At 40.1% G+C, this 25,151-nt stretch overlaps 1 protein-coding gene across 8 annotated transcripts in view; it reads left to right on the top strand.

Moving 5' to 3' along the window:
* PRKACB (protein kinase cAMP-activated catalytic subunit beta) overlaps positions 1-25,151 on the top strand; it is a 116,973-nt gene that overhangs the window by 72,643 nt on the left and 19,179 nt on the right. For 6 of the 8 annotated variants that reach the window (XM_039483963.1, XM_039483967.1, XM_039483962.1 and 3 more), the window contains exons 2-4: positions 12,165-12,226; positions 13,232-13,360; positions 20,138-20,236. In XM_039483963.1, coding sequence (XP_039339897.1) covers positions 12,165-12,226; positions 13,232-13,360; positions 20,138-20,236 — 290 coding nt within the window. Of the gene's footprint in view, positions 1-191; positions 249-8,963; positions 8,973-12,164; positions 12,227-13,231; positions 13,361-20,137; positions 20,237-25,151 lie in introns of those variants that run through there. The other 2 variants (XM_039483965.1, XM_039483964.1) reach the window with 2 other exon arrangements.

Genomic DNA, 25,151 nt, shown 5'->3' with positions numbered 1-25,151 from the left:
TCTCCTTCTCTGAGATGCACCCCTATGGGGAAGGAACATACCAAATTTAACAGCCAGCTTGGGCTTTGATCAGGTTGGATAAACGGTTATTTCAATACTAAAAAAAGGATATTTAATAGAATTCCTGATTGTCCTTCATGCATCCAGGATAGTTGTTTATTTTGTGTCCCTTTTCAGATAGAGAGCTCTGTTTCTGGAGGTTGCTGAGTACTTCATTGCCATGAAGGGGTCAGTTCCAGACAAGCCAGGTTTGAGAAACTTGGTGCACTTACCTGCTATTGGACCTAAAATAGCTGAATCAAAACATGCACTGTAGGATTCAAGATGAACTCTCAAGTGCATGCTTGGAGCAGTCAGCTAAGGAGACTACACAGATGTCAGAGTTCCCAGTCATCAGATACTGAAATTCACTGCACTTAGTCTGGAGTATGAGAGAGAAAATGGTTACATTAAATAAAGTTATTCTTGTTTTCTAGAAAGAAGGGTACCTCTGTGGCATTCTTGTAAAGTCTAGGGCTTAATCAATCACTCATGCATCTCTTAAATATTCTCCATCAAAAGAGTTGTTTCCTCCAGCTTACAGTTTTTACATGGGCCGGTTTGTTTTTATGAATGCTTTGCCTTCACTTCTTAAGGGTATGTCTATATGGTATAAAAGCGCCACATTATGGCCACTGCTGGCCTGGGTTAGCTACTGTAATTTGACCTTGCTGGACTCAGGCTGCTGGGCTAAAAGTTGCTGTATAGACATTTGGGCTTGAGCTCCAGTCCAAACTCTGGGACCCTTTACCCTTACAGGGTCCCAGGGCTCTGGCTCCTGCCCAAGCCTGACTGTCTAGTCAGCAGTTTTTCAGTCCAGAGCCCAAACTTCACAAGCCTGACTCAGGCTAGCCATGGGCTTTTTATCCCCATGTAGACATACCCTAAGAGTGCAGGTAACTACTTATCATGCTATTTAAAGGCACAACACATAACTGAAGTTTCCTGTTTCCTATTATTAAGATTCTTTAGAGCAGTCTTCGACATTAGACACCATCTTATATCCCCTTGAGTCCCCTGCAGATAATTTGGATCTGTAAGAATTGGTTAACTCAATTCTTATTTATGTTTCACTTGCAAGATAATTTTTCTAGCAGCAGTCATTTCTAGCAGGATAGCATGTGAGCTTGCAGTTCTTTTCTATTCAACTCATGCCTTTCCTCTTATCAGGACAGTCTCATACTATGGCTTTATTCTATTTCTCTCTCTAAAGTAGTTGCTCTATTATCAATACAGTATAATAAGTAGCCTTATCTAGTTTCTGCCTGCCCCTTTCTCACGTAGACGAAGACAAATTGTGATGTGTACTTGATGTGCATAGAAATGTGAAAATTTGTTTATTTACACATGACTTCCTTCTTCAGGAAGTCAGAGTCCCTGTGCTATTTAAGGGCTATAAACGGACTGCTAATACTTCTCAGTTTGTCACTGTAGGCAACCATTTCCTTTAAAGATTAAAAGTACACTCCACAAGGGATATTTCAGCATTTGGGCATGATGTGAATTGCTGAAACCCTCCATAGAGGTGCAGAGCTTCTATACTGATTTACCCTGGTAGCCTGACCAGACTTGTCCTGTTAGCTTGAAGTCACATATGAGAGTTTGTGTTTATCTGAGGCAGAAGTATCTATGGATTGGGGGAGAGGGGTTTTCCAAGTAGCAACCTGAGAAACAAGCAAGTTCTAAAGCAAGTTCTCGCTGAAGTTTTTCTCTCTGTTTAAGTTAACAGTCAAATAAATCCCAAGAAGGGTGTAATTTTGGACTGTATGTAATGTACAGTGTTAGAAGTGGGATACAAGTATCACCTGCTTTCAGGAAGTTAATCAGTGAGTGACATACACAGATCAGCTACCTGTAGGTCTTTATACACATGTTCTCTAATACAGTAACCTTAAATAATGGTCTCTGTGACAGCAGGCCAACAAGTCCTCCAAGCTATAGTTCTTTAATTTCTGTATTTTCAAGAGACGGTCTAGCCCTTAGTACAGAGATGGTATAGTACTCTAGAAAAGAAAAAGATTGCATTGGCCCACATCTTTTGATGTGGGAAATTTTGGGGGATGGATGGCTCAAATAAATAGAAATTTAATTTAATTTGTGTATACATTTTATCTGCTAAATGCTATTGTCTGTACTAGAAAACCTGATTAGCTTGTTTTGTATTCATATATATCTGGGATAGGCAGGCAGTTTAAACAACCTCCACCCAAGAGAGATCACTTAGCCAAAAAAAAATAGCCACTGTTTCCAGGACACCACTACAATATGTACCTGTATTGTAGAAACAAGTGCTTGAGATGTCAAGAGAATTGATATAAAGCTAGGTGGGAGAGTTGTGAAAACTGATGACAGTCATATTTCCCACAGGAAATCTTCAACTCTCAATATTCTGGGCTAGTTGCAACATTTAGATTATGAATGCCTCCTTTTTTTAAACCTAGGATTAAGTGACCAATATGATTTCTTTTAGATTAGACATTTTAATATTTGATAAAGTATATTCATCCTGTTTGAAGTATTAACACTTTTAGTTTTAGATCCTTTGTAATGTTAGAACTGAAGAAAATAATCACTTTTTCATCTCTACTGTTCATTTGTAATATATTTAAGTTTAAATTTTTTATTAAGGGTAGTGGTTGAAACATACTGAAGTGTACAACAAACGTCTCTTAAAGCAAAGCTTGTACAAGTCTTGGTTGTCTCTGTGGTCATACGAGTTGATGTTGCATATACAGAAAAGTTCATTTCTTGAGTTTTTAAGTCCAGGGTTTTACATTTCTTGAGTCAGGCCTGTTCAGCATTAGCTAATTTGTGTTTGGTTCTGCCTCCCTGGAAAGGCTCAAAATCAGTTCCACATTGTATTGTACTGTTTAACTCTGTTGTTCACATTAACATTTAACCTTTTTCAGCATCACTGCCTCTTTCGTTTTGAGAACCACTATTATATATTCTAAAGAGAGTAGATTAATAATAAAGGGGTAATGCTCAGAGATCACAATTGGAAGTATATTTGAGCTCACTACTCCTGCTAGGATGGAAGAATCAAAGAAAAAGCCAGTCTGGCTGTAGAACTCATAGTGGAATGGAGAAGAAAGTATAATTTACCCTTTCCTTTTTATGCAAGGATCTCCAAACGTCCTCTGTTTAAAATTCAGTAAAAGAGCTTTTCATTCCATGGTTGCTAAAGAAACAGCACCTACCCTGCTATTAGGTTTACAGGTCTGTCCATCTTCTCATACAAGACTCTATTGCAGTTCCGTACTCCGAAACTAGGGAGGTGAGCATTACGCTTCTGCTTTGTTTGAACTGAATCTTAAAAAGAAATTGCTGCTTATAGCATTAGGGCTGTAACAGCTGAAAATAGTTGGGTTCTTTAACAAGAGTCCCTTTAACAACTATGTAACTAACTGCCTGAGGCTCAAAGCAGACTTGGTTACAGTATTGTCAAGGCCAAGAGTTTAAACTCATGAATGAGACCATTCAAAGAAAAACAAATTGTGTGCCTTCTGATTTTGAGCCTTTAAGTGAAAGTTGTTTTCCTCAATTTGTGTACATTGCAGCTTCAGATTCATTCCTAAATGTGTGGAGCATGCAAATTGAAGAGGTTCCAATTACCACTTCCTACCCCTTGGGTGCAGCAGCTGCCATTTTATTCTCCTTCCCCCCTTACTTCATCACTGTATCTTGCCTCCCTCTCCTTCTCTGTTCCTCAAATTTTTCCTTTACATTTTCTCCCTCTGCTCCTTACTCCCTACCTTAGCCCTCTGCCTCCATCTGAGGTTGTTCAGAATGGTGTAATTAGATTAGTTAATATCGCTATCCCTTTACTATTAGTTATATGCAATGAAGTATTCTTGGTCCAGCCATTCTCTTGCTAATTTTTTTGTTTTGTATTTGTATTCCAGCACATGGGTGACTTGCAGACATTCCCCGTATGTGTTTTGATTTAAGAGTCCCATTCATCTATGTCAGAGCTTGAAATTGTGACTGGCAAGCTGCAAGTTTGCTCTGACTGGTGAGGGAAGCTACACTGTTAATTATTGCAGAATTTTAAGCAAATTGTGGCCCTTTATAGAGTATGTCTTCAGTGCAGAGTTAGCTCAGGCTCTAGCCTGAGTGGTTGTCCTAACCCTTGTCCATCCACACAGAAAAGCCTCCATCATGGATTTGAGCCTGGGCTAGCTGGCATAGGTGAGGATATAGGCTTGAGCTTTGGTTTTACTTCAGCCCAGACTTGCAACCTGCCTACTTTTCAGTGAGAAGGCAGGCTAATCAAGCCTGAGTTCTGTTAGTCCTCTAATCATAACCTACAATTTTACCTGGGTTGTACTTTCTTGTGTACTTCCTCCCTTCTTCACTGGAAGTTAACCACGCTGGCTAGCATTTTCATCTCAGATTTGCCTGCCCCATTTCTACAACATATGAACAGAGAGGCTATCCAAGAAATCCACCTCCCATGCTGCCAGTTGGCCAGAAGCTGACAGTAGCCTTTTGGTAAATCTGTGGTGTGATATCGATAAGATGCATAATTTTAGGAAATGTACCCCAAATGACACTTTTTTTAATGTTTAGTGGACAGGAAAGAAACAAGCAGAGAAGTCATTTGGGTGCCCTACAAAACACTTTGTGGTTTGAAGACTGAATTCCTTAATGACATTTTAATTAAAAGTTCTTGCTTCCAAATGCTATTTGCTTTCACCTTCAGAACTTAATTAGTAATAAGTAACTCCAGTTGGAAGTTTATTTACTTTAAGTATTGTTCTCACATCACTGCCACAGCCTTCAGCGCCATGCTAGACAGGAGAGAGAGCACAACCTGCAGATTAATACTTAAAGTGGCACAGTTTCATGGACTGCGAGAACCATGGGACTGGGAGAACCCAGCAGACTGTTTTAATACAGCACTATTGTGGAGACATTTATGCAGGCCTGGCTTGAGTAGGATTTGCATTGAGGATGCTTCACCCGTGCTAGGCTAGCCTGGTTTAACTCTGCAGTGAAGATGTATCCATAGTTGTGAAGATCTTAATTCAAAATGCTGAATTGATGCAGAGCTAGCTTTCTTTCTGAGACTATAGATAACCACAGAGCCCTGCTATTGCTTGTTATTTTTCCAAGCAGCAACTGAATAAAATTAAAACAGTACTGTGGCTAATTTCACTGCTGCTGTTTCAAAATCTTGTGGGCAGCTCTGAAACTTAGCAGAATTATGTCATTTTCAGTCTGCTGCTGCTTGGGGAAGCTGAGCACTAGAGCTTGGAAACTGGTAACTCTAGGAAAGGCAGAGACTGAAGTATTCATGAGAGAGAGAGAGAGACCTCCCCACCGCACCCCCAAAAAGGACTGGGGTACAGGAGCAATGCAGTGGCGGGGAGAGAGAGATCATAAACCACTTCTTCTGGCAGGCAGATTTGGGGATTAAGGAAGGCTTCAAATTTATGAGGCACCCAAAAGACTTAAGTTGATACAAAAGACAGTATTCACTAGCAAGGTTCTCAGGGAAGCATTCTTGTAAAACCCCAGCATCCTTCCCCAGCAGCCTGGAGTGAATGCTGTACTTCTTACCATGGTATTGTCTAAGGAGCTTGCTGGTGTGACCCCTGCACGTCTGTCTTATCAATATATGAACAGTAGGTGTCTTGTACATTTTAATTTTCAAGATGTGATTTAGGTACAGTATTTAAATTGAACCAGTCACCATGGTGCTTGAGCGCTAAACCCACTAATTTAAGGAAGTCTATCATAATAGGACCAGGAACTCTCCAGGCTTACATGGCTCAAAGAGCATGTTTTGTGGATTGCTAAATAGTTCTCAGTCTAGTGTTCTACATGTACAGGTTTGCCTAAAACTCTGTTACTTTTAAAATAAAATAATTTACTAACTTCAAAATGGCAGTATTTAAACAGCAGTTTTTCCTTTAGGAAACCACTATGTGTATATCACTTATTTCTAGCCACCCATTAAAATTTTGGACACTTTCCAGAAAAGACCACCATGGAAGACCCTGACCAAAATTCTAGAAGCCACAGAGCTGTCTTTGCATGAGCTGACTAGCTTGCCCATACCATGCTCCAATCTTTCATTGGTTTTTATTTTTTTTACCAACTATCTTTCACATTGTCAAAACTCAGATATTTTGCTTTTGTTGAGGTTATCAGTTGAGTGAGGTCATTTGGTTTCTATTTGGAGAAGATTAATTGAAAAGCTAATTCATCTCCTGGGAGACATCCTCATACTTAGCACTTATGTCTGTTTTCATTTCCAAAGACTTTTACAGGGAATAACAAATCCACACTTCAGCCATGTGCGTTTTCGAATTATGCCCATTTCATAGAGGGAAGACTGAGATAGTGAGGTTATGACTTGGTCAAGACCACAGAGTGAGTGGGTGTAAGAGGTGGACTTAGAACATTGGAGAATTCCAGTCCTATATTTAGACCATACCACTCTTCCAGTTGTTAGTGTACCATGTTTCACTCATAAAACATTCATATTTATCTGTATAAAGGGTAGCTCTAGGGCTATAAAATTAAGCAATTGGTGTTACTCACAGAATAAACTAAGTAAATATATTATTTTCTGAAACAAGATTAGCCTATGCATTCTCTGTATGTATTTGTATATTGATTCAGTAATTGGAGAGTAGAGATTTCATAGAGAATTTCATTTTATGACACTGATTATGAGACTGGATAAATTCATGGTGGCTAAGTCCATAAATGGCTATTAGCTAGGATGGGTAAGAATGGTGTCCCTAGCCTCTGTTCGTCAGAGGATGGAGATGGATGGCAGGAGAGAGATCACTTGATCATTGCCTGTTAGGTTCACTCCCTCTGGGGCACCTGGCATTGGCCACTGTCGGTAGACAGATACTGGGCTAGATGGACCTTTGGTCTGACCCGGTACGGCCATTCTTATGTTCTTATGATTATCTTTGCAGATTTTAAATGATTATATCACAGTCCCTGGAATTGAAATTAAATTGTGTTGATAAAGGGCATGCTAAATGCCAAGCAGAAACTGGCATTTAGCACAGCAGATGGGGTGTTTGTAGCAGTGCTCAGTGTTTAGTTTTGATCAGTTTAATTTTTGCTTTCTTTCCATGCATCCTATCCATAAATTTGCCTCCCCCACCCCACCCCCAAATTTCTGGCTTGTTGGCTCGTGGGGGTGGGTGGGTTGTACTTGAGAAAAACAAATACGTATCTCTCAGTATCTGAGATATTTGTGTGAGGGAGGCAGGGGAAGAAAGGCAGAGTAATTCAAATTGTCATAGTTCAGTACTAGCTGTACCTGTGACCCCTTCTGTAGTGTCTGAGTGCACCCCCAATGTGTGAGGCCTCGTGCCTTCATCTCTCTGAGTGGAATCCCCACGATTTTCCCACTCTTACACCAAGTCCTAGGATGCAGTACCCTGTGTATTGATCGTGCTTACTCCAGCAGGCCTGACTTGGCTCAGGATTCAGGAGCTTGTGACCAGCAGTGAATACAGTGACCCAAATTGTCTCCTTAAAACAGAATATTGTTTGATCTTAACATGAGGAAAAAAGCATAGCACAAGAGAAAAGGGATTTTAAAAAAACTCCAAAAGGTCTGCACACATTTGTCTTACATAGAATCTTAGGTAGGTCTAGCTTACCTCAGACACTTGAACTCTGGGACGCCTGGGTCTCAGTCTGTTCCTGTTAAGTGTCTCTGACAATTCCCACACCCCAGGAGAGAGTGTGTCCTTTTAAATTTAGTCATTCATTGTTCTCTCTTCCCAGGCATTTGTTAGCCCTGATAGTTCAAAACCATTTAGGTGAATTCTGCAGTTGGTCAAGCATGAGCATCAAAATGAATATCATTGTCTATGAAGTGTTGGAAAAATGTATATTAGGATCCACCTCCCCAACTTCCTGAGTGCATTTCCTGACAATCCTGCTATTGAATTAACTCTGTATATGCATATAGTAATCAAACAAAACATATAATATTCATAAATTATTACAGTGCAGCTGAATATCAGTCTCTCACACATCTCAAATTAGGTTCACTCATGCAAATCAGTGTTCGGAAGGAGTTTGCTCTACTGTGCGATAATGAGACTGAAATTTTTATTATGAATTATTTTGGTGATATTGCCTTCTATTTCTGTGCTAGCCAACACCCACTGTACCGTTCGCATAAATAGCCTTTAGAACAAGGTAAAGGACAGGGAAAAAATCATACGCTTTAAGGTCAGAAGGGACCATCATGATCGTCATATGACCTCCTGCACATTGCAGGACACAGAACCTCGCCTATAGACCCACAACTTCTGGCTGAGTTACTGAAGTCCTCAAATCAAGATTTAAAGACTTCAAGTTGCAGAGAATCCACCATTAATACTAGTTTAAACCTGCAAGTGGCCTGTTCCCTGTGCTGCAGAGGAAGGCGAACCTCCGTCCCCCTGCCCCCCGTTTCCAGAAGATTATAGTAGTTGTAATCCAACATAATGCAGTACATCTAGTTTTTATTTATTGTTTGTTTGTTTGTTATATAATTGGGTTGGGACTGACTAACTTAAAAACACTCAATCACCTCAGAAATTTTGCAAACAGCTTATTTCTATGACTTTTCACTTTCACTTTTTAATGCAACCTTCTCTTCCTAGATAAGAGCATTTAGCTGTGTGAGTTGTGGTGTGGTTTTTTGTGTGTTGCTTTAGTACCTTCTACTCAAACATTCTGTGATATAGCATGATCCATTTTCTCTATGTGGGGGAAGATTGGTTCTTTCTGGAGTCTATTCTTGGAGGATTAAGGGGTTAGGTTAGAATTAATTTGTTTTCTCTGTGTGTGTGTTGTGGAAATGCATAAAACTTTTTTTTCTCTTTCTTTCCTCTCTTGATCATCTCATCTGTGTGGGTGAATGTTCCTGCAAACCCTTGGTGAACATATAGAGACCTTTGGTATGCTCATTCTTCCATTAGAGCCCAAAGTCACAGATTGGTTTTTTATTCTTCATTGTTTGTATAACAAACAAGTCCAATAATAACATTGAAAAATGGCTAAAATGTGCACTTGAGGGAAAGTTGGAAGTAGTCATTTGATAAATCTGTCACTTTACATGGTCTTGTCACAGTTTGGCACTCCAAAAAGTGATTTTTGTATGATATTTTCCTGGTACTGGCCACTGGTATCAACCCATTAACATGAATGTTGGTTATGTATTTAAAAAACAATACCTACAAAACTTAAATGCAGGTGTTGGTGTTCTGAGACCAGGGTTAAAATTTTCAAAAGTGCCTAACTCCCATTTTCCAAAGTTTCTTTGATATTTAAGTGGTTAAGTCACACTGACAATCATTTGTGTTTTACTGGGGCTGTGGAGTGTTGGTAGGGCTGGAAAATGGGACCTAGGTTAAGTGCTTTACCAGTGTAGGAATATCAGTATACTATGCTGGCAAAACACTACTAGTATAGATGCAGCAATACTCATAAAGCTGAGCTCTTCACCAGTCTAGTAAAACCAACTTCCATGAGCTAAACAAGCTATATTGGTAAAAGCACAGCTTTGCTGGTATAGCTACATTTACAGTAGGGGCTTTTGTTAGCATGTCGGTCAGGGATCACCTCTCTTCTCTCCCCTGACCAACACAGAAGTCTGTAGGGTATATATAGTCTTAGGCTCCTAAGTCACTTAGGTGCTTTTGAAAATTTTACCTCCAGATGTTTTTATAGTAGAGGCTTTTTTTTAGTTAATTATAACATACTATATGTAACGTAACATACTATAAAGATGAAGAATGTTATAATATGCATATTTAAAGGATAAATAAGTGGGATCCAGAAACTTTGTTTAAAGAAGCTATTTTTAACATTGCCTCTGAAGAGAGCAGACCAAAAGCAACATAGGATAAGGTAGAGGATTTATATGAAGAACTCCCATGGCCTCTTGGAGTTCTAGGGTTGAACAGCATTTTTTCTTATGTTTCAGGCAACTTGAATCTCTCTCCAGAATGCTATATATTTTTTTAATATTTAGCATGTTTTATTCCATAATTAGAACAGAGTAGAAAGGGATGATTACTTGTAAAATGCTCTAGTTCATAAAATCTCTGTGACATTAAATATGAAAGAATTTAAAATATAAAAATATATAAAATGAGGCCAAAAATGTCAATGAAAGAATATGATTCAGTGAGGACTAACAAAACATATAAAATTTTGTTAATTTTTTGGGTCTGCTCTGCAGTAGAGGGGTGAAGTGCTTTATGTAATAATGCTACATACTCCATAAGTTTTGATGTTCTTCCACCTACTCCAAAAAAATCCAAAATAAAACAAAACCTGAACTGTTTTTTTTTTCCTTATCTTTATTAACATGAAATATTTTTTCAGGTTACTGGAATGTAATTCAAAGTTAGGTTTATAAAACTATCAAAAAGTGACTGCCTTATTCTTTTTTCCCTACTGGTTCAAAGACAATCAGGTGTGAAATCAGATGTTCATAGTTCCTCTTGTAGTAAGGAGGAGTTTCATGCCAGGGGAAGCCCTATCCATTACTCTCCTTAAATGAGATTAGGTGAAAGAGTTCTGTCATCATGTTTACATAATTTTAGTTTACACTAATGTGTAATTAGACAATACTGGACATAGAAACAACCGATGTAAATACATACAAAACAAGCTGAACTTAAAATATAAATCAACCCAGGTGACTTTAAATCTTGTTAAAATATGTAGAATCAGTTTGCCCCACACAAGGTTGTGCTTAGGTTTACGTGGCCCTCCTGCGCAATAAAGTTGGGCAACACTGCTTTAAACATTGCTCATATCTTTAAGACTGTATCTGCTCTGAGGATTTTCTGAATTTCCCCCTGCACTGATGCCTCTCCCCCTGTGCCAGCAGTGCAAACCAGCCACTGGCATTTTTATCCTAGTTTTGTCTGACTTCAGATCTAGGTGGCATGGTGGTAAAAATACCAGTGGCTAGTCTGCTTTAGGGATCCTACCATTTGCTAGCACTGCTGGAGCTGCATCAGTACTACAGCACTGGTAGGGGAATTTTAAAAAATATTCTGTATAGATGAGGCATATCTATTCTTTGAGTAAGCAAACAATAGGAACATCCTGACTCATCACATGATTGTTTTTAGCCAATCATAAAACAGTATTTTCTTTTTTAGCTGCAGAAATGTCAATATACTTGTTATTATGTTTCTGTATACTTCTCAGAAAACGCTTGATTATGTTGAATTTTTTTAGAAATTACCTATAGCAAAACTCATCAATACAGAAAACCTACCACTGCTAATCTCGTGTTATGTGGAGTGACCCCAAGAAAACAAAACAAACATGAGTTATGGTGATTCTTTGAATGTTTCAGAATAACAATAAAAACTGAAAAAGCCCATTTTTCATTGCATCTATAAAATATCCTACACTGATTTGGCTGATAAAGATGTAGGATTAAAATATCTGAAAAGTGATCCTGGATACAATATACTAGTGCACATTTTAAACAGTCATCCAGAACCGTACTGTTGCTACATTGCTTTAATTTCAAATGGGAAATTAATACCTTAAAAGTTTATTCTCTGACTGTGGGCATCTCTAATGTGCCGTGTTGTAGCCCTGTGTTTTGTCTTTGCTTGCAATAATGCTGTACAATTTGTACTTCTGCTTGCAACCAGCCTTTAAATAAAGGTGATGGGGGGGGGGGAGGCAATGAGAACTATTTTGTTCTCCAGTAATTGAAAGTATAACTTTAAAAAAAACTTTGCCTTAGGTGAATGTAGATTATTTGCAAAGTGCAGGTTTTTTCCAATCAATTTGAGAATGCTTAACATCACCTTAAAGACTGCTTGCGTGTACAGTATTGTAGGTCATTAGATTTTAAATAGATTAAGTAATTTATATAGAAATATGTAGTATTCCAAAATAATTAGGGGTCTACTGGAGATACTGTAGAAATCTTAGAGATGCTGGTGCTTGCTTTGTGTTTAGTAAAGGCAATTCATCTATGTAGTGTACGAGAACTGAAGAGGAGTTTATCATGTACTTTTATTTAAAGAAACCATACTTAATAGATACATGTTTCAAACAGCTGCATTACATGTTTAGTGAATTGAACTTGAGAACATTTTTTGTATTTTCAGTGAAAGAGTTCCTAGCCAAAGCCAAAGAAGATTTCTTAAGAAAATGGGAAAGCCCCCCTCAGGTAAGGAATTATGATTTAAAATACAAATACATTGCATGACTCTGACTAGTAACTTTTCTGGAAATGAGTTCAGTATCCAGTATTCAGATACTACTGTGGTGGGTGCTACAGAAAATTGAAGATATTTTCAGTACAAAAACTGTTGAGGGAGTGTACATGCAAAGAACTTAACCCCATTATTTGTAATTGCAGTTGAGATCAGAAAAGATGCTTTGGTTGTTGGTCTCAGAAGCTTGGGAAAGAGCATTTTTAGTGATAGGTTCATTGCTATGAAATTAATTCTCACTGACAATTTGATAGTTTGAATCTCGCCACTCTTATGTCCTGTTACAACTGGCTTTTTTGTAACAGGACACAGTGGTATATTGTGGACATTCCGCTTGGAAATTTCTCTCCTGGTTGGTAATCCTTTGGCTTTAGGGAGAAGTTTCTCTCTTGATGAGTGAGAGTGCATAGTTTATGCTTCCTGTTTAGAGAAAAAGTTGTAATTTTACTGACTTTTCAAATACCATTCAAATATTGAGGTGATAGATCTCTTTTATAAATGTGTTCAAATATGAATTCTAGACAGTGAATGAATAGTAGTTCCTCAACACATTCCCACATAGAATTCTCTTTAGCACTTAATTTTGGAAACTTGATGATGACTGTAATCTTTTGCAGGTTTTGTTTTCTTTTTTCTTTTGTTAACATCATGATCTCTTTGCAGCTAAATTCTCACTGCTTGCTGCATAACATCTTGATAATTTATGTTTAAAAATGACAGAAATATTGTTAAGTCCCTTTCTATTTTAATGCAAGCACTATTACCATTCTCTCAATCCAGGTTCATTGTGTGAAATTATATTAACGTTAGTTAGCGCTCTAGTTTTTTAGTTTTGACAGAAGAAATTGAATCCATCCTCTTCGATAAATGACTACATTTCCCATCACTAAGTGTCTCTGTGTACCAAAACTCTGTAATCATTATTTATTAATCTGTTATACTTTTTTGTGTACATGTAGAATACTGCTGGCCTAGATGATTTTGAGAGACAAAAAACCCTTGGAACAGGATCATTTGGGCGAGTTATGTTGGTGAAATATAAATCCACAGAACAGTATTATGCTATGAAGATACTGGATAAACAGAAGGTTGGAGCATTTTATAATTATACTAATTTGTGTGGTTAAAAACTGTCTTTGCCAGCAGAGAGCATGCTGTTCACTGAAATCATTATCTGTGGTCTGAAAAAATGTTGCGTCCTATTATTTTCACGTTTCATGCTGTTACGGTGGGTTTTAGCTGGCACTTCTGCCTCTGACAGGAAAATAGAGTTGTTGCTTTTCTTTAACAATTCTGCAACAGAATTACCTTGTCCTAAGGATTCAATTTTTTTTAAAAGGCATAAGTAAAAAAATAAATCCTGCAGTCTAGTCATAGCATTTCATACTTGTATGCGGATGCTCATAGTTCATTCCCTGACTCTTTGGATTTGTAGTGTTTTGAAAAGAATATGTTTTGTTCACCCGTCTTTTTTTTTTTTTTTGGTCCATTGTCCTATTGTCTTTTCTCATGTTTTCTTTTTTTATTGTGTGGATTTTTTTCTTTCTTTTTTATAACCTATTTTGATTACGGCTGTTAATTAATCGCAGTTAACGCCTGCAATTAACTTAAAGCAAAATTAATGCATTAATGGCATACCTGGGGGCAGGGTGAGAGGCATCAGCAGCAGGAGGGCTGTGCAGCTCTGGAGTCGGGGGAGGGAGGGCTAGAGCAATCCCAGCCTGCAGCTTCCCAGGCAGGAGGGGCACTGGAGCAGCCCCAGCCTGCAGCTTCCTAGGCCCCAGAACAAAATGGCCAGTTGAAAATGGACCCTGGCGGCTCCTGTCAGGCTACTAAAAGTCTGACTGGCCACAGTGGCCGGCTCCACACAGCTCCCGGAAGTGGACTGCATGTCCCGCTGGCTCCTAGGCACAGGGGTGGCCAGGGGGCTCTGCGCATTGCCCTTGTCCATGGTTCCCGGCCAATGGGAACTGCAGAGTTGGCACTTGGGGCGCAGGCAGTGCACGGAGCTCTCCTGGCTGCCCCAGCGCTTAGGAGCTGGTGGGACATGCTGGCCACTGTGGCCAACCGGGAACTGCGGCCAATGGGAGCTGCAAAGATGGACAGTGCCTGTGGACAGAGGCAGCGAATGGAGACCCTGGGCCACCCCTGTGCCTAGGAGCTGGAGGGACATGTCACCGCTTCCCAGGAGCCGCCTGAGATAAGCACCCCCCATAGCCTGCACTCCCTCCTGCACCCAAACCCTCTACCCCAGCCCTGAGCCCCCTCCTGTACCCAAACTCCCTCCTGGAGCCCGCACACACTCCAGCCCCCTCCCAGAGCCTGCACCCCTACCCTCTGTCCCAGCCCAGAGCCCCCTCCTGCAATCCAAACCCCTCATCCCTGGCCCAACCCCAGAGCCCGCACCCCCCAGCTGGAACCCTCACCCCCACACACACACACACACCAACCCCTGCCCCAGCCGGGAGCCCCTCCCATACTTAGAACCCCTTGGCCCCACCCCCCAGTCAGGAGCCCCCCTCCTGGACCACAAATTCCTCAGCCCCAGCCCCGCCCTAGAGCCCTCACCGCCAGCCAGAGCCCTCACCCCCTCCCACACTCCAACTCAGTGTCTCAGCCCGGATTCCCCGCCCAGAGCCCCCTCCTGTACCCCATACCCCTCATCCCTAGCACCACCACAGAGACTGCATCTCAGCCGGAGCCCTCACCCCCTCTTGCACCCCAGCCTCTGCCCCAGCCCAGTTAAAATGAGTGAGCAAGGGTGGGGCAGAGCGAGTGAAGGAGGGAGGGGGGATGGAGTGAGCAGTGGCGTGTCCTGGGGAAGAGGCGGGGGAAGGGTGTTCAGTTTTCTGCAATCAGAAATTTGGCAACCCTAGTGTGTGTGTCGGGGGGGGGGTGGAGTCCCACTCCCTGAGGGGGGCTGAAGCCCAGAGCCCCCAGCCCTGAGCTTATATTTGAAAATATAGAAACCCCTGAAAAAAATTAAAATAAATGGTATTCTAATATTATTTAACAGTGTAATTAAAACTGATGAATCATAATTAATTTTTTAAATTGCTTGATAGCCCTAATTTTTATTATTTTCTTGGGTTTTGCCCCTCCTTGTTTCCCCACTCAACAGAAGGCTGCATGGACAGGTGAACTTAGTGCCCAGGGAACAAAAATGAGCAGCATGGGCCAGTTGGCTGTTTGAATTTGCAGCCCTGTATGCGTGAGCTCCTCCTATGTCTTGCTGGAGTTTTGACTGTTGGGAAGGCAGTCATTTTTGAAGGAGTTGTCTGCTGTATGTCCTGTATCCAGGGTGGTGCAGCTTGCACGGCTTCACTGCTCCTACTCTGCCCACTAAAATAGTCTGGTATCACTAGATTGGGTAATCTGATGTGTGTGTAAAATATATATTGTACTGGCACTACATTTTAAAGAGTAAAACTTTTCAAGTTCAGAGAATTTGACACATAATTTATTAACTAGATATTACTAAGAGATTTTGTTTTGGCTTGAGTCTGATTAAATATATACTATGTGTAGTACTCTTTGCTTACTACAATTAGTACTATCGACAGTTCAAATAGTGTGTAAAGAAAGTCTAATTAGTTGTTTCTTATTAGGTAGTTCCCACATTTTTCAATTATGATTGTTCAGGAATGGCTTTGCTTCATAGCAGCCATTAGCAATGATGTTTCACAGAATATGCTAAAAAGATCATGTTAAAGTACAGAAACAGCTGATTTTAAAGATAACATTTTTGCTTTTAATTATCTTTTGCTCAGATGTAACTGACTTGGGTTTAGATGGAATCTGCTCAAACATTCTTGCATAAGCAAACTTATTGTGCATAGCAGTGGTTCTCAAACTTTTGTACTGGTGACCTCTTTCACATAGCAAGTCTCTGAGTGCAACCCTAAGTATACATTAAAAACACTTGTTTATATATTTAACACCATTATAAATGCTGGAAGCAAAGCGGGGTTTGGGGTGGAGATGTAAAGCTCATGACCCCCCATGTAATAACCTCAGCACCCTCTCAGGGTTCCCGACCCCCTGTTTGAGAACACCTGGTGTATATTGAACTTCTGAAATTGAAAATTATCTTGCTACATGTTGATACAATGTAGCTCAAGAACTTTGAAGGACACTTTGGATCAAGAGTCCACAAATTGTTCATAGCGTGGACCACAAGCTAATAGAGATTGCCTAGTTGGATCATATCATCTCCATTCTTTATACCATAGTCAACGTCCATGTTCATTCATGATCATATAACATACCTGTAGCAGCTATAGTAATTGCTTAATTAGGGTGTGTCTACACTGGCAAGTTTCTGCGCCACAAGTTATGCCACTTTTATTAAAACACTGGAATTAAGTCACTGTTGCATGTCCACACTGTGCTCCTTGTGATGCTGGAGCGCATCCACATTAGCAGCTCTTGCAACGGCAAAGACAGCAGTGCACTGTGGTAGCTATCCCACTGTGCAACTGGCCGCAGGGTGCTTTGGGAAGGGTTTGCAATGCCTCATTAGGCAGGCACAACATCACATGATGTAGGTTTCCCAATCCCATTGTTCCATGGGCACCCTGCTACATTGCCAGCTGCTTTTCAACTGAAGTGTGTTGCGGGGAGAGACTGTGTAACAGGGAGTGTACGTGTGTATGGAGGAGAAGAAAGAGACTGTGTTTTGGGGGACAGAGAATGTGTCAGCATGCTTTCTTGTAAGTTCAGACAGCAGCAGGAAGCAACCAGTCCTGGGGGTGGGGGAAACCCCAAATCAGCCCCCGCCTTCCTCTTTCTACAGCACACTCTTGCTCATTCTCTCTTAATCTCACACACACAACATCAGCCCCCGCCTTCCTCCCTGGGTGTGCGCGCTCTCTCTCTATCCCCCCCCCCCCCCACACACACACACACACTAAAAGGGGAGGGGCAGCTGAGTTCAAAACAATGAGCAGAACGATCACTTGAGGCATTATAGGACAGCTCCAGAGGCCAATTACAGCGCAGAAAGCAATCAACTGTCTACACTGGCAATAGAGCGCTGGAGCATCTGTGCAAATAGCCTTATGACTCTCGTCGAGGTGGGTTTTTTTGCAGCACTGCAACTGAGGAGTTTCTGCGCACAAAGTGGCTTGGCAATGTGTGCTCAGTTGCAGTTTGAGTGCAAAAAGCTGCTTTACTGCGCAGAAACTTCTCAGTGTAGACAAGCCCTTAGATGGAGGAGTAAATCTAGGAAAGAATTGAAAATGTTTTTAGCTCTCTGATTTAGCAGCTGGAAATAAAGAGGAGAGCCAACACTATGCACAGCTTTCCACAGGCTACAGAGAGAGCTGCTGTTTTATACATTTGCTGTCTATTGAAAATTGAAATGCCTTGCTAAGGTTTGAATCACTTCTGTTATGCCACTCTGCATTTTATTAATAGTTGTTTTTTATCACATGTGCTTTAGATTCAATAAACACTATCATTTGTTTAAATTTCATTTTAAACAAAGTTGGAATTTTAGGATGCAAAGTAATATTGTTAAAATAATCTATAACTTTTGTTTATTTTTTTGTGGTAAATCATATTTTATGGTGACAGGTTTTTATGGTTTGCAGATAATTTTTCATCTAGAACTTGTTCAGGAATATAAGACTTGTAATTCAGATTGTAAGGTCCTAAGACTAAGACTTCTCATATTTGTTTGTAAGGCACCATAACACATTTATGATACTATAGAAGTAATTTAATGCAAAAAAATACATTAAAAGAACATTACAAAGTGAAGGGCTTCAAAATTAGGAAATGTCAGAATTAAGTTCGCCCATGCAATTTTAATTCAGTTTCTTGCACATACGCATTATCTATATAATAAGATTCCAGAAATGTCAATCCGTGTATCACACTGAAGCCTAAAATGGCTGAGTCAGTGTGAAGAAATGGAAACAGCTACAAACATGGCTGAGAGCACTTTTTGTTGAGCGTATTACCAGGTTGTCATCACTGGGATTTGCAGTCTGTTACCATCCAGGTTTTAAGTTCTCAGCCATTTTGATTTTAGAAATTAGATCCCTGTGACAGCAGAGAGTATATCTGTGCCATGCCAAGAGTTCTTAGATCATTATGATATTAGAGGTCAGTCAAACAATCACCACCCTTACTCCATGTTGAATCCTAGTTACCATCTTGCCACTGTGTGTGATGTCCTGTCATCTAAGAGAAAGGGAAGGAGATCTGACTGATTACAAAAAGAGAATTGTGTGCAGTTTTCAGTCAGCTGAAGAAAGTTGCCTTCTATTCCACAGACAAATGAATTTGATATATTTCCTTCTCAAAAACTGCACCAGATTCTGCAGTTACAGATCCCTTGGAAGTCCACAGAGTTTGTGGTCATGGAGGCAGCTTTTGTCTAGAGTCAATAACAACATAACATGTTGGACCCTGAATGTCAGGGGTGATTCAGTGTTTCCTTTCTGTATTCTAAGTCAGGGTTCATCAAAGCTTAAAAATGTAATTTAAAAAACTTGAAGTATGTCCTTTCTTGGTACAGCATATCTGTAAAGTGATGTTGCTTGGTTATTTTCATTACATAATTACTTTTTTAAAAGGGCACACTGAGTTGATTTGGTGAGTATAAATATCTGGGTTTGTGATTTCTCGCGGAAGTAACATTTAAAACAAAACAAACTCCCCCTCCTCCCCCCCAAAAGAGAGCTTTCTCATACAAAATTTTGAGGGGTGGGGGGAAATAGTGCGCTTCTACATATTACAGCTATTTTGCAACCAAAATAACTAATACAAGTAAATTTTAAGACTTGGCTGGGAACCTAGCATATCAGTTATCTTACAGTAGTAAGATCAGATTTCTGTTTAACAAAAACACTGTTTTTGAGTGGCTCCAATTTTATCCTGGTTTTTGTGGGCTTGTTTGCTCCGTTTTGTGTTTTTTAAAGAATCGTTACATGCTACCTAACATTGCTTTAGAAAGCCCATATTATCTGATAAAAGTAATGCACCTTAGAGAGACTTTAATAGCTTAGTACCTTGATAATGAGATGGGATACAAAGCCTTTCACCTTTAGGTAACCAGTTCAAAGCTAACCCAGAGCATTAGTAACTGAAAGTAATTCTCAAGTCATAAGCACGTCCATCAGTTCTCACAATGGGGTATTGATAAATTGGGTGGTTACTTAATGCTGGAGTTAAATAAAAGGAAATAATTCTATTTCCTTTTAGCAATAGAAGAGCCAGAGAGCTGGAACCTATCATTTACTGCCTTTCGCCGTAAAGCATTTATTGTTAGGAGGCCTTGGAATTACTGTATACAGCAGAATATACGAAACCCATTGTGAAGTGTGGCAGATTCGACTGTTCTGAGTAAGGAAATTATTAGTTAAACTCAAATTTTCCATTATCTTTTCCTGGCTGTGGGTTTTGCAAAATGAGAGGGTCTCAGACCTGTTCCTTGTGAGTAAGTATGTTTCACCAACAACTCATCATTAGGACTAATCGACACCCTTACTGATAGTCTCAACATCAAATGGCTATGGAGATTCACTACCCTGTCACTGCAACAGGTGACTGCCATCAGGTCAGCTGGGTACATTGTCATGGATGTGTTAAGTTTGCCCCATTGGTTCCTATGCTCCACTTTTGGGGATATAAAAAGTCCTCCAGTTACTAAAGATAACCATTTTCCATGTTTTAAGAATTGTTAAGTCTCTTAAAATTTTAAGGAAAGAAATTCTAAATATGACTTGTATTAGAAAGCCTTTCATTTAGCCATTTGTATCTACATGTTTTGCATTTCAGTTCAATGACTTTAATATATTTATTGGAAAACATAAGATCTGTTTAGACTGAAAAATTTAAAAATTATTTGTTTGTAGGTTGTCAAACTGAAGCAAATAGAACACACGCTGAATGAAAAGAGAATATTGCAAGCAGTGAACTTTCCTTTCCTCGTGAGACTGGAGTATTCTTTTAAGGTAAATATTTTGAAAGCAGTTGTTTCAAAATGTGAATGAAGTATATGCTCAAATTTTAGATATGTACAGATAACTTTCTTGCTCAATCTGTAAAGCCATTGCACTATAATGCAGTTACGATAAAGTACATCACATCCTCCTAAGAATTATGAATGCAAAATTATTTTTCTTCTCTGCGATGGGTAATATAAAGTATGTGCTTTGTTTTCAAAATACTAAGTAAATTATGACTAATATCCAGTAATTCATGCTTTTGGTAAAATGTACTTTGCATAAAACCTTTCCATGAAGGGACACTATCAATTTGAATGTAGCCAATTATTTTTAATGTGTTGTGTTAGGCTTTGCATTTTTTAGTGTAATTTCTCTAATCTCTTTCAGTCATAATAATCTAAATGATAATTGTAAAAATCATTGGTAAAACTTTCACATAGAAGTAACATTTAAAGTTCATGTTATCCCTTTAACTGTGTACTTCTGGGGAGAATTATGCTAAAGCAGAAAAAATTGGTCTTTCTCCATCATTCTTCTTTCCACTATCAACACCAGCCTATACATATAACCAATAAAGTAAGTATATGTGTTACATGAAGAAGCATATTATCTTGTGTGTGTGTGTGTTGGCATTTTGGTTGTTTTTGAAAAAGACTCAAAACCTTGTGCCTCTGCTCCTATCTGCTAAGCTAAAGTCTTTTTTCTCCTTAGGGAGAATAAGGCCTTGTCTATACTACACAATTTGTTGGCAAAAGGCAGCTTTTGTCAATAAAATAGTGGAGGTGTACCACTACAATGCTCCTCCCACCAACAAAACTCTCCTGCTTTGATGACCAAATAAAATCACCTTGATGAGAATCGTAGAGCTTTTTGTGGCAAAGTTAAATTAACAAAGTCAGTGTAGACACTGCGTTCATTACGTCACTGTAACTGCCGTCCAGGATGCATCCCACAATGCCCACCATGACCGCTCTGCTCACTGTTTGGAACTCCGCTGCCCTGCAGCCAGCTACACAGGCAGGCTACTGGCAGCAAGCGCCCTCCTACTGGACTACAGGGAAGTGGGTGGATCTCCTTGGTCTGTGGGGAGAGGAGGCCATGCTAGTTGTCTGTGCATCAGTTTCTGTCTCAGGATTGGTTGTTTCTGGCTGCTGTCTGAATTTATAGACAGCGTGCCAACACACTCACTCTCTCCCAACACACACTCTGTCTCTGTAACTCTGTCACACATACTCACTGTCTCACACTCAACCACATACACACTTACGTGGGCTTCTTGTGTTAGTGTTCAGCAGTGTCAGTTTGGTCATATTACTGAGTGCTACTTTAAAAAGGGATTTAAAATGTGTCACTTTTCGGGCACACACAGTGATCATTACAAGGTTCATAGCAAACAATGCCAGGCTCAGTACACTACAGCAGCACACATTACTGAGGCTCAGTGTTAATATGCTCCTCCAGCCGAATAGCCCCCCATTGTGTTACTCTTATATACTTGTGTTCATAATGCACAGCACAATACTGAATAGCAGTGCAGAATCCATGCTTTCTGACACAGATGATTGGGTTGCAGGTTACCAGGGAAGTTGAAAAGTAGTTGTCAATCTAGTAGGATGCCCGTGGAACGATGGGATTGAGAAGCCATCGTCATATGACACTGCACTTGCCCCTGCCCCTGTCAGGCCTTGCAAAACTTTCCAAAAGCTCCCTGCGTCCAGTTGCACAGCGGGATAGCTACCCATAGTGCATTGCTCTGTTTCGTTGCAAGAGGTGCTATTGTGGATGCACTCCATCGACACAAGGAGCATAGTGTGGACATGAAACAGCAGTTTAATTACAGCAGTAGCTGTCTGTCGGTGTAACTTGTGTCAACAAAACTCTATAGTGTAGACAAGGCCCAAAATTCAGTAAGTATCAGAGAGGTCCATGTTACGCATTTTTTCTTGATGACACTTCGTAACATCTAAAATGAGGCAGACATACAAGAAATAGAAGCTATAGAGAATGAGGGAACTTAATGTTATGATCTTGTTGATTAGGTGACATTTTAAATTCCTTCTCTTCAGATTATTTTAACAGGAGGTGCCTCTTAACTATGAAAAGTGTGTGTATAGATGGGTGGTGCGCAGTGTGTGGTGTATGCTTCAGAAGCATGAGCTTTCCAAGAGTCAGTTACATATCAGCATCTTGGGAATTGAGGATGCCCTCTCTATATTAGAAAGGTCTTCAAAACTGATGTCAAAATATTGTTGTAAACTAGCCATATACCCTGTGTGAAATTCAATATAATTCCAAGTATCCAAATTCCCTTTATCTGACCATCCTAGTTACCTAATGCACAGCATGTCCTCCATTCAGCCCTGTGTTAGTGAATAGCACTTCTGTGTGTTCAAATGCCCCGTTATCTGAAACTTTTGGGTGCCCCCAAGCCAGACAGGGCAGAAAAGGTGGGGGAGTTGCATTGTATGTAAGAGAGCAGTATGACTGCTCAGAGCTCCACTATAAAACTACAGAAAAACCTGAGTCTCTGGATTAAGTTTAGAAGTGTGAGCAACAAAGGTGATGTGGTAGGAGTCTGCTATAGACCATCAGATCAGGGGGATGAAGTGGATGAGGCTTTTGAGACAAATTAGAGTATTGGGCCAAAAGAAATCTGATGAGGTTCAACAAGGACTAGTGCAGAGTCCTGCACATAGGACGGAAGAATCCCATGCACTGCTACAGACTAGGGACCGAATGGCTAGGCAGCAGCAGTTCTGCAGAAAAGGACGTAGGGGTTACAGTGGACGAGAAGCTGGATATGAGTCAACAGTGTGTCCTTGTTGCCAAGAACGCTAACGGCATTTGGGGCTGTATAAGTAGGGGCATTGCCAGCGGATGGAGGGATGTGATCATTCCCCTCTATTCGACATTGGTGAGGCCTCATCTGGAGTAGTGTGTCCAGTTTTGGGCCCCATACTACAAGAAAGATGTAGAAAAATTGGAAAGAGTCCAGCGGAGGGCAACAAAAATGGATGAGGGGGCTGGAACACATGACTTATGAGGAGATGCTGAGGGAACTGGGATTGTTTTTAGTCTGCAAAAGAGAAGAATGATAGCTGCTTTCAGCTACCTGAAAGGGGGTTCCAAAGAGTATGGATCTAGACTGTTCTCAGTGGTAGAAAATGACAGAACAAGGAGTAATGGTCTCAAGTTGTAGTAGGGGAGGTTTAGGCTGGATATTAGGAAAAACTTTTTCAGTAGGAGGGTGGTAAAACACTGGAGTGGGTTACCTAGGGAGGTGGTGAAATCTCCTTCCTTAGAGGTTTTTAAGGTCAGGCTTGACAAAGCCCTGGCTGGGATGATTTAGTTGGGGATTGGTCCTGCTTTGAGCAGGGGGTTGGACTAGATGACCTCCTGAGGTCCCTTCCAACCTTGATATTCTATTCTATTCTATTCAGATAAACGGGTGTGTGCTGTAAACTGATGAGCAAAGGAGAACTTGAAAATAACTTGAGAAATTTTCAGCTTCCAGTGTGGTGGAATGTTTCAAACGAACATCAGTTACTTTAATGACAATCTTTATGCTCCATTTGGAAGAATGTCTTAAGTTCAGGCTATCGTCTGCATGTATGTTTTCTGAAATACATTTATATATCTCATGGAGGCATGGCCCTAATGAGAATAATAGAATCACAAAAGTGTAGGGCTGGACGGGATCTCAAGAGATTATGTAGTCCATCCCCCTGCACTGAGCCAAGGCCCACTAAACCTAGGCCATCCCCAAAAGGTGTTTGTCTAACCTGTTCTTAAACTTCCATTACCTCCCTTTGTAACATATTCCTGTACTTTCAGAAAGCTTTTCCTAATATCTAAGCCAAGTCTCCCTTGCTGCAGATAAAGCCCATTAATACTTGTCCTACCTTCAATGGACATGGAGAGCAATTGATCACTGTCTTTATAATTATCCTTAACATATTGGAAGACTGTTAGCAGGTCCCCACTCAGTCGTCTTTTTTTTTTTTTTTTTTTGAAGATTAAACATACTGAGTATTTTTAATCTTTCCTCATAGGTCAGGTTTCCTATCACGTTTTATCACGTTTCTTGCTCTCTTCTAGATTCTCCAGTTTGTCTATGTATTTCTTAGTGTGGCACCCAGAACTGGACACACTACTCCAGCGGGGATGTAACTAGTGTTAAATAGAGCAGGACCGTAATACTTTGCACTTACCTTTATTTAATTTCATTTTATCAAAGTCCTTTTCATTCTAATCCTGTCCTCCAAAATGCTTCCAACGCTTTTCAGCTTGGTGTCAGCCACAGATTTTATAAGCATACTCCCCAGTCCATTATCCAAGTCATTAATGAAAATATTGATTAGTTCTAGACCCAGGAGAGACACCTGTTGGACCCCACTAGATATGTCCTCCCATTTTGACAGCAAACCATTGATAACTACTCTCTGAGCATGAAGAACAGGAGTACTTGTGGCACCTTAGAGACTAACAAATTTATTTGAGCATAAGCTTTCGTGGGCATGGTTTGTCAACCAGTTATGCACTCACTTTATAGTGATTTCTTCTAGACTACATTTCCATAGTTTGCTTACGAGAATATTGTGGGAGAGCCTCAAAAGCTTTACTACAATCACATCTACAGCTTCCCTCCTATCCACTAGGCCAGTAACCCTGTCAAAGAAAGAAATTAGGTTAGTTTGGCATGAGCTGTTCCTGACAAATGGAAGCTGGCTGTTACTTATCACCCTATTACCCTCTTCATGTTTACAAATTGATTGTTTAATAACTTGTTCCAGTGTCTTTCCAGGCATTGACATGCTAACTGATCTATAACCCCCCGTCCTCTTTGTTCCCCTTTTTAAATATAGATAGATACTATGTTTGCCCTTTTCCAGTTCTCTGGTACCTCACCCATTCTCCATGA

Source organism: Mauremys reevesii, linkage group 8 (assembly GCF_016161935.1).
Source record: "Mauremys reevesii isolate NIE-2019 linkage group 8, ASM1616193v1, whole genome shotgun sequence".
Classification (NCBI taxonomy): Eukaryota; Metazoa; Chordata; order Testudines; family Geoemydidae; genus Mauremys; species Mauremys reevesii.
Note: the sequence above shows the minus strand (reverse complement) of the source record. Positions and strands in the feature narration are given on the sequence as shown.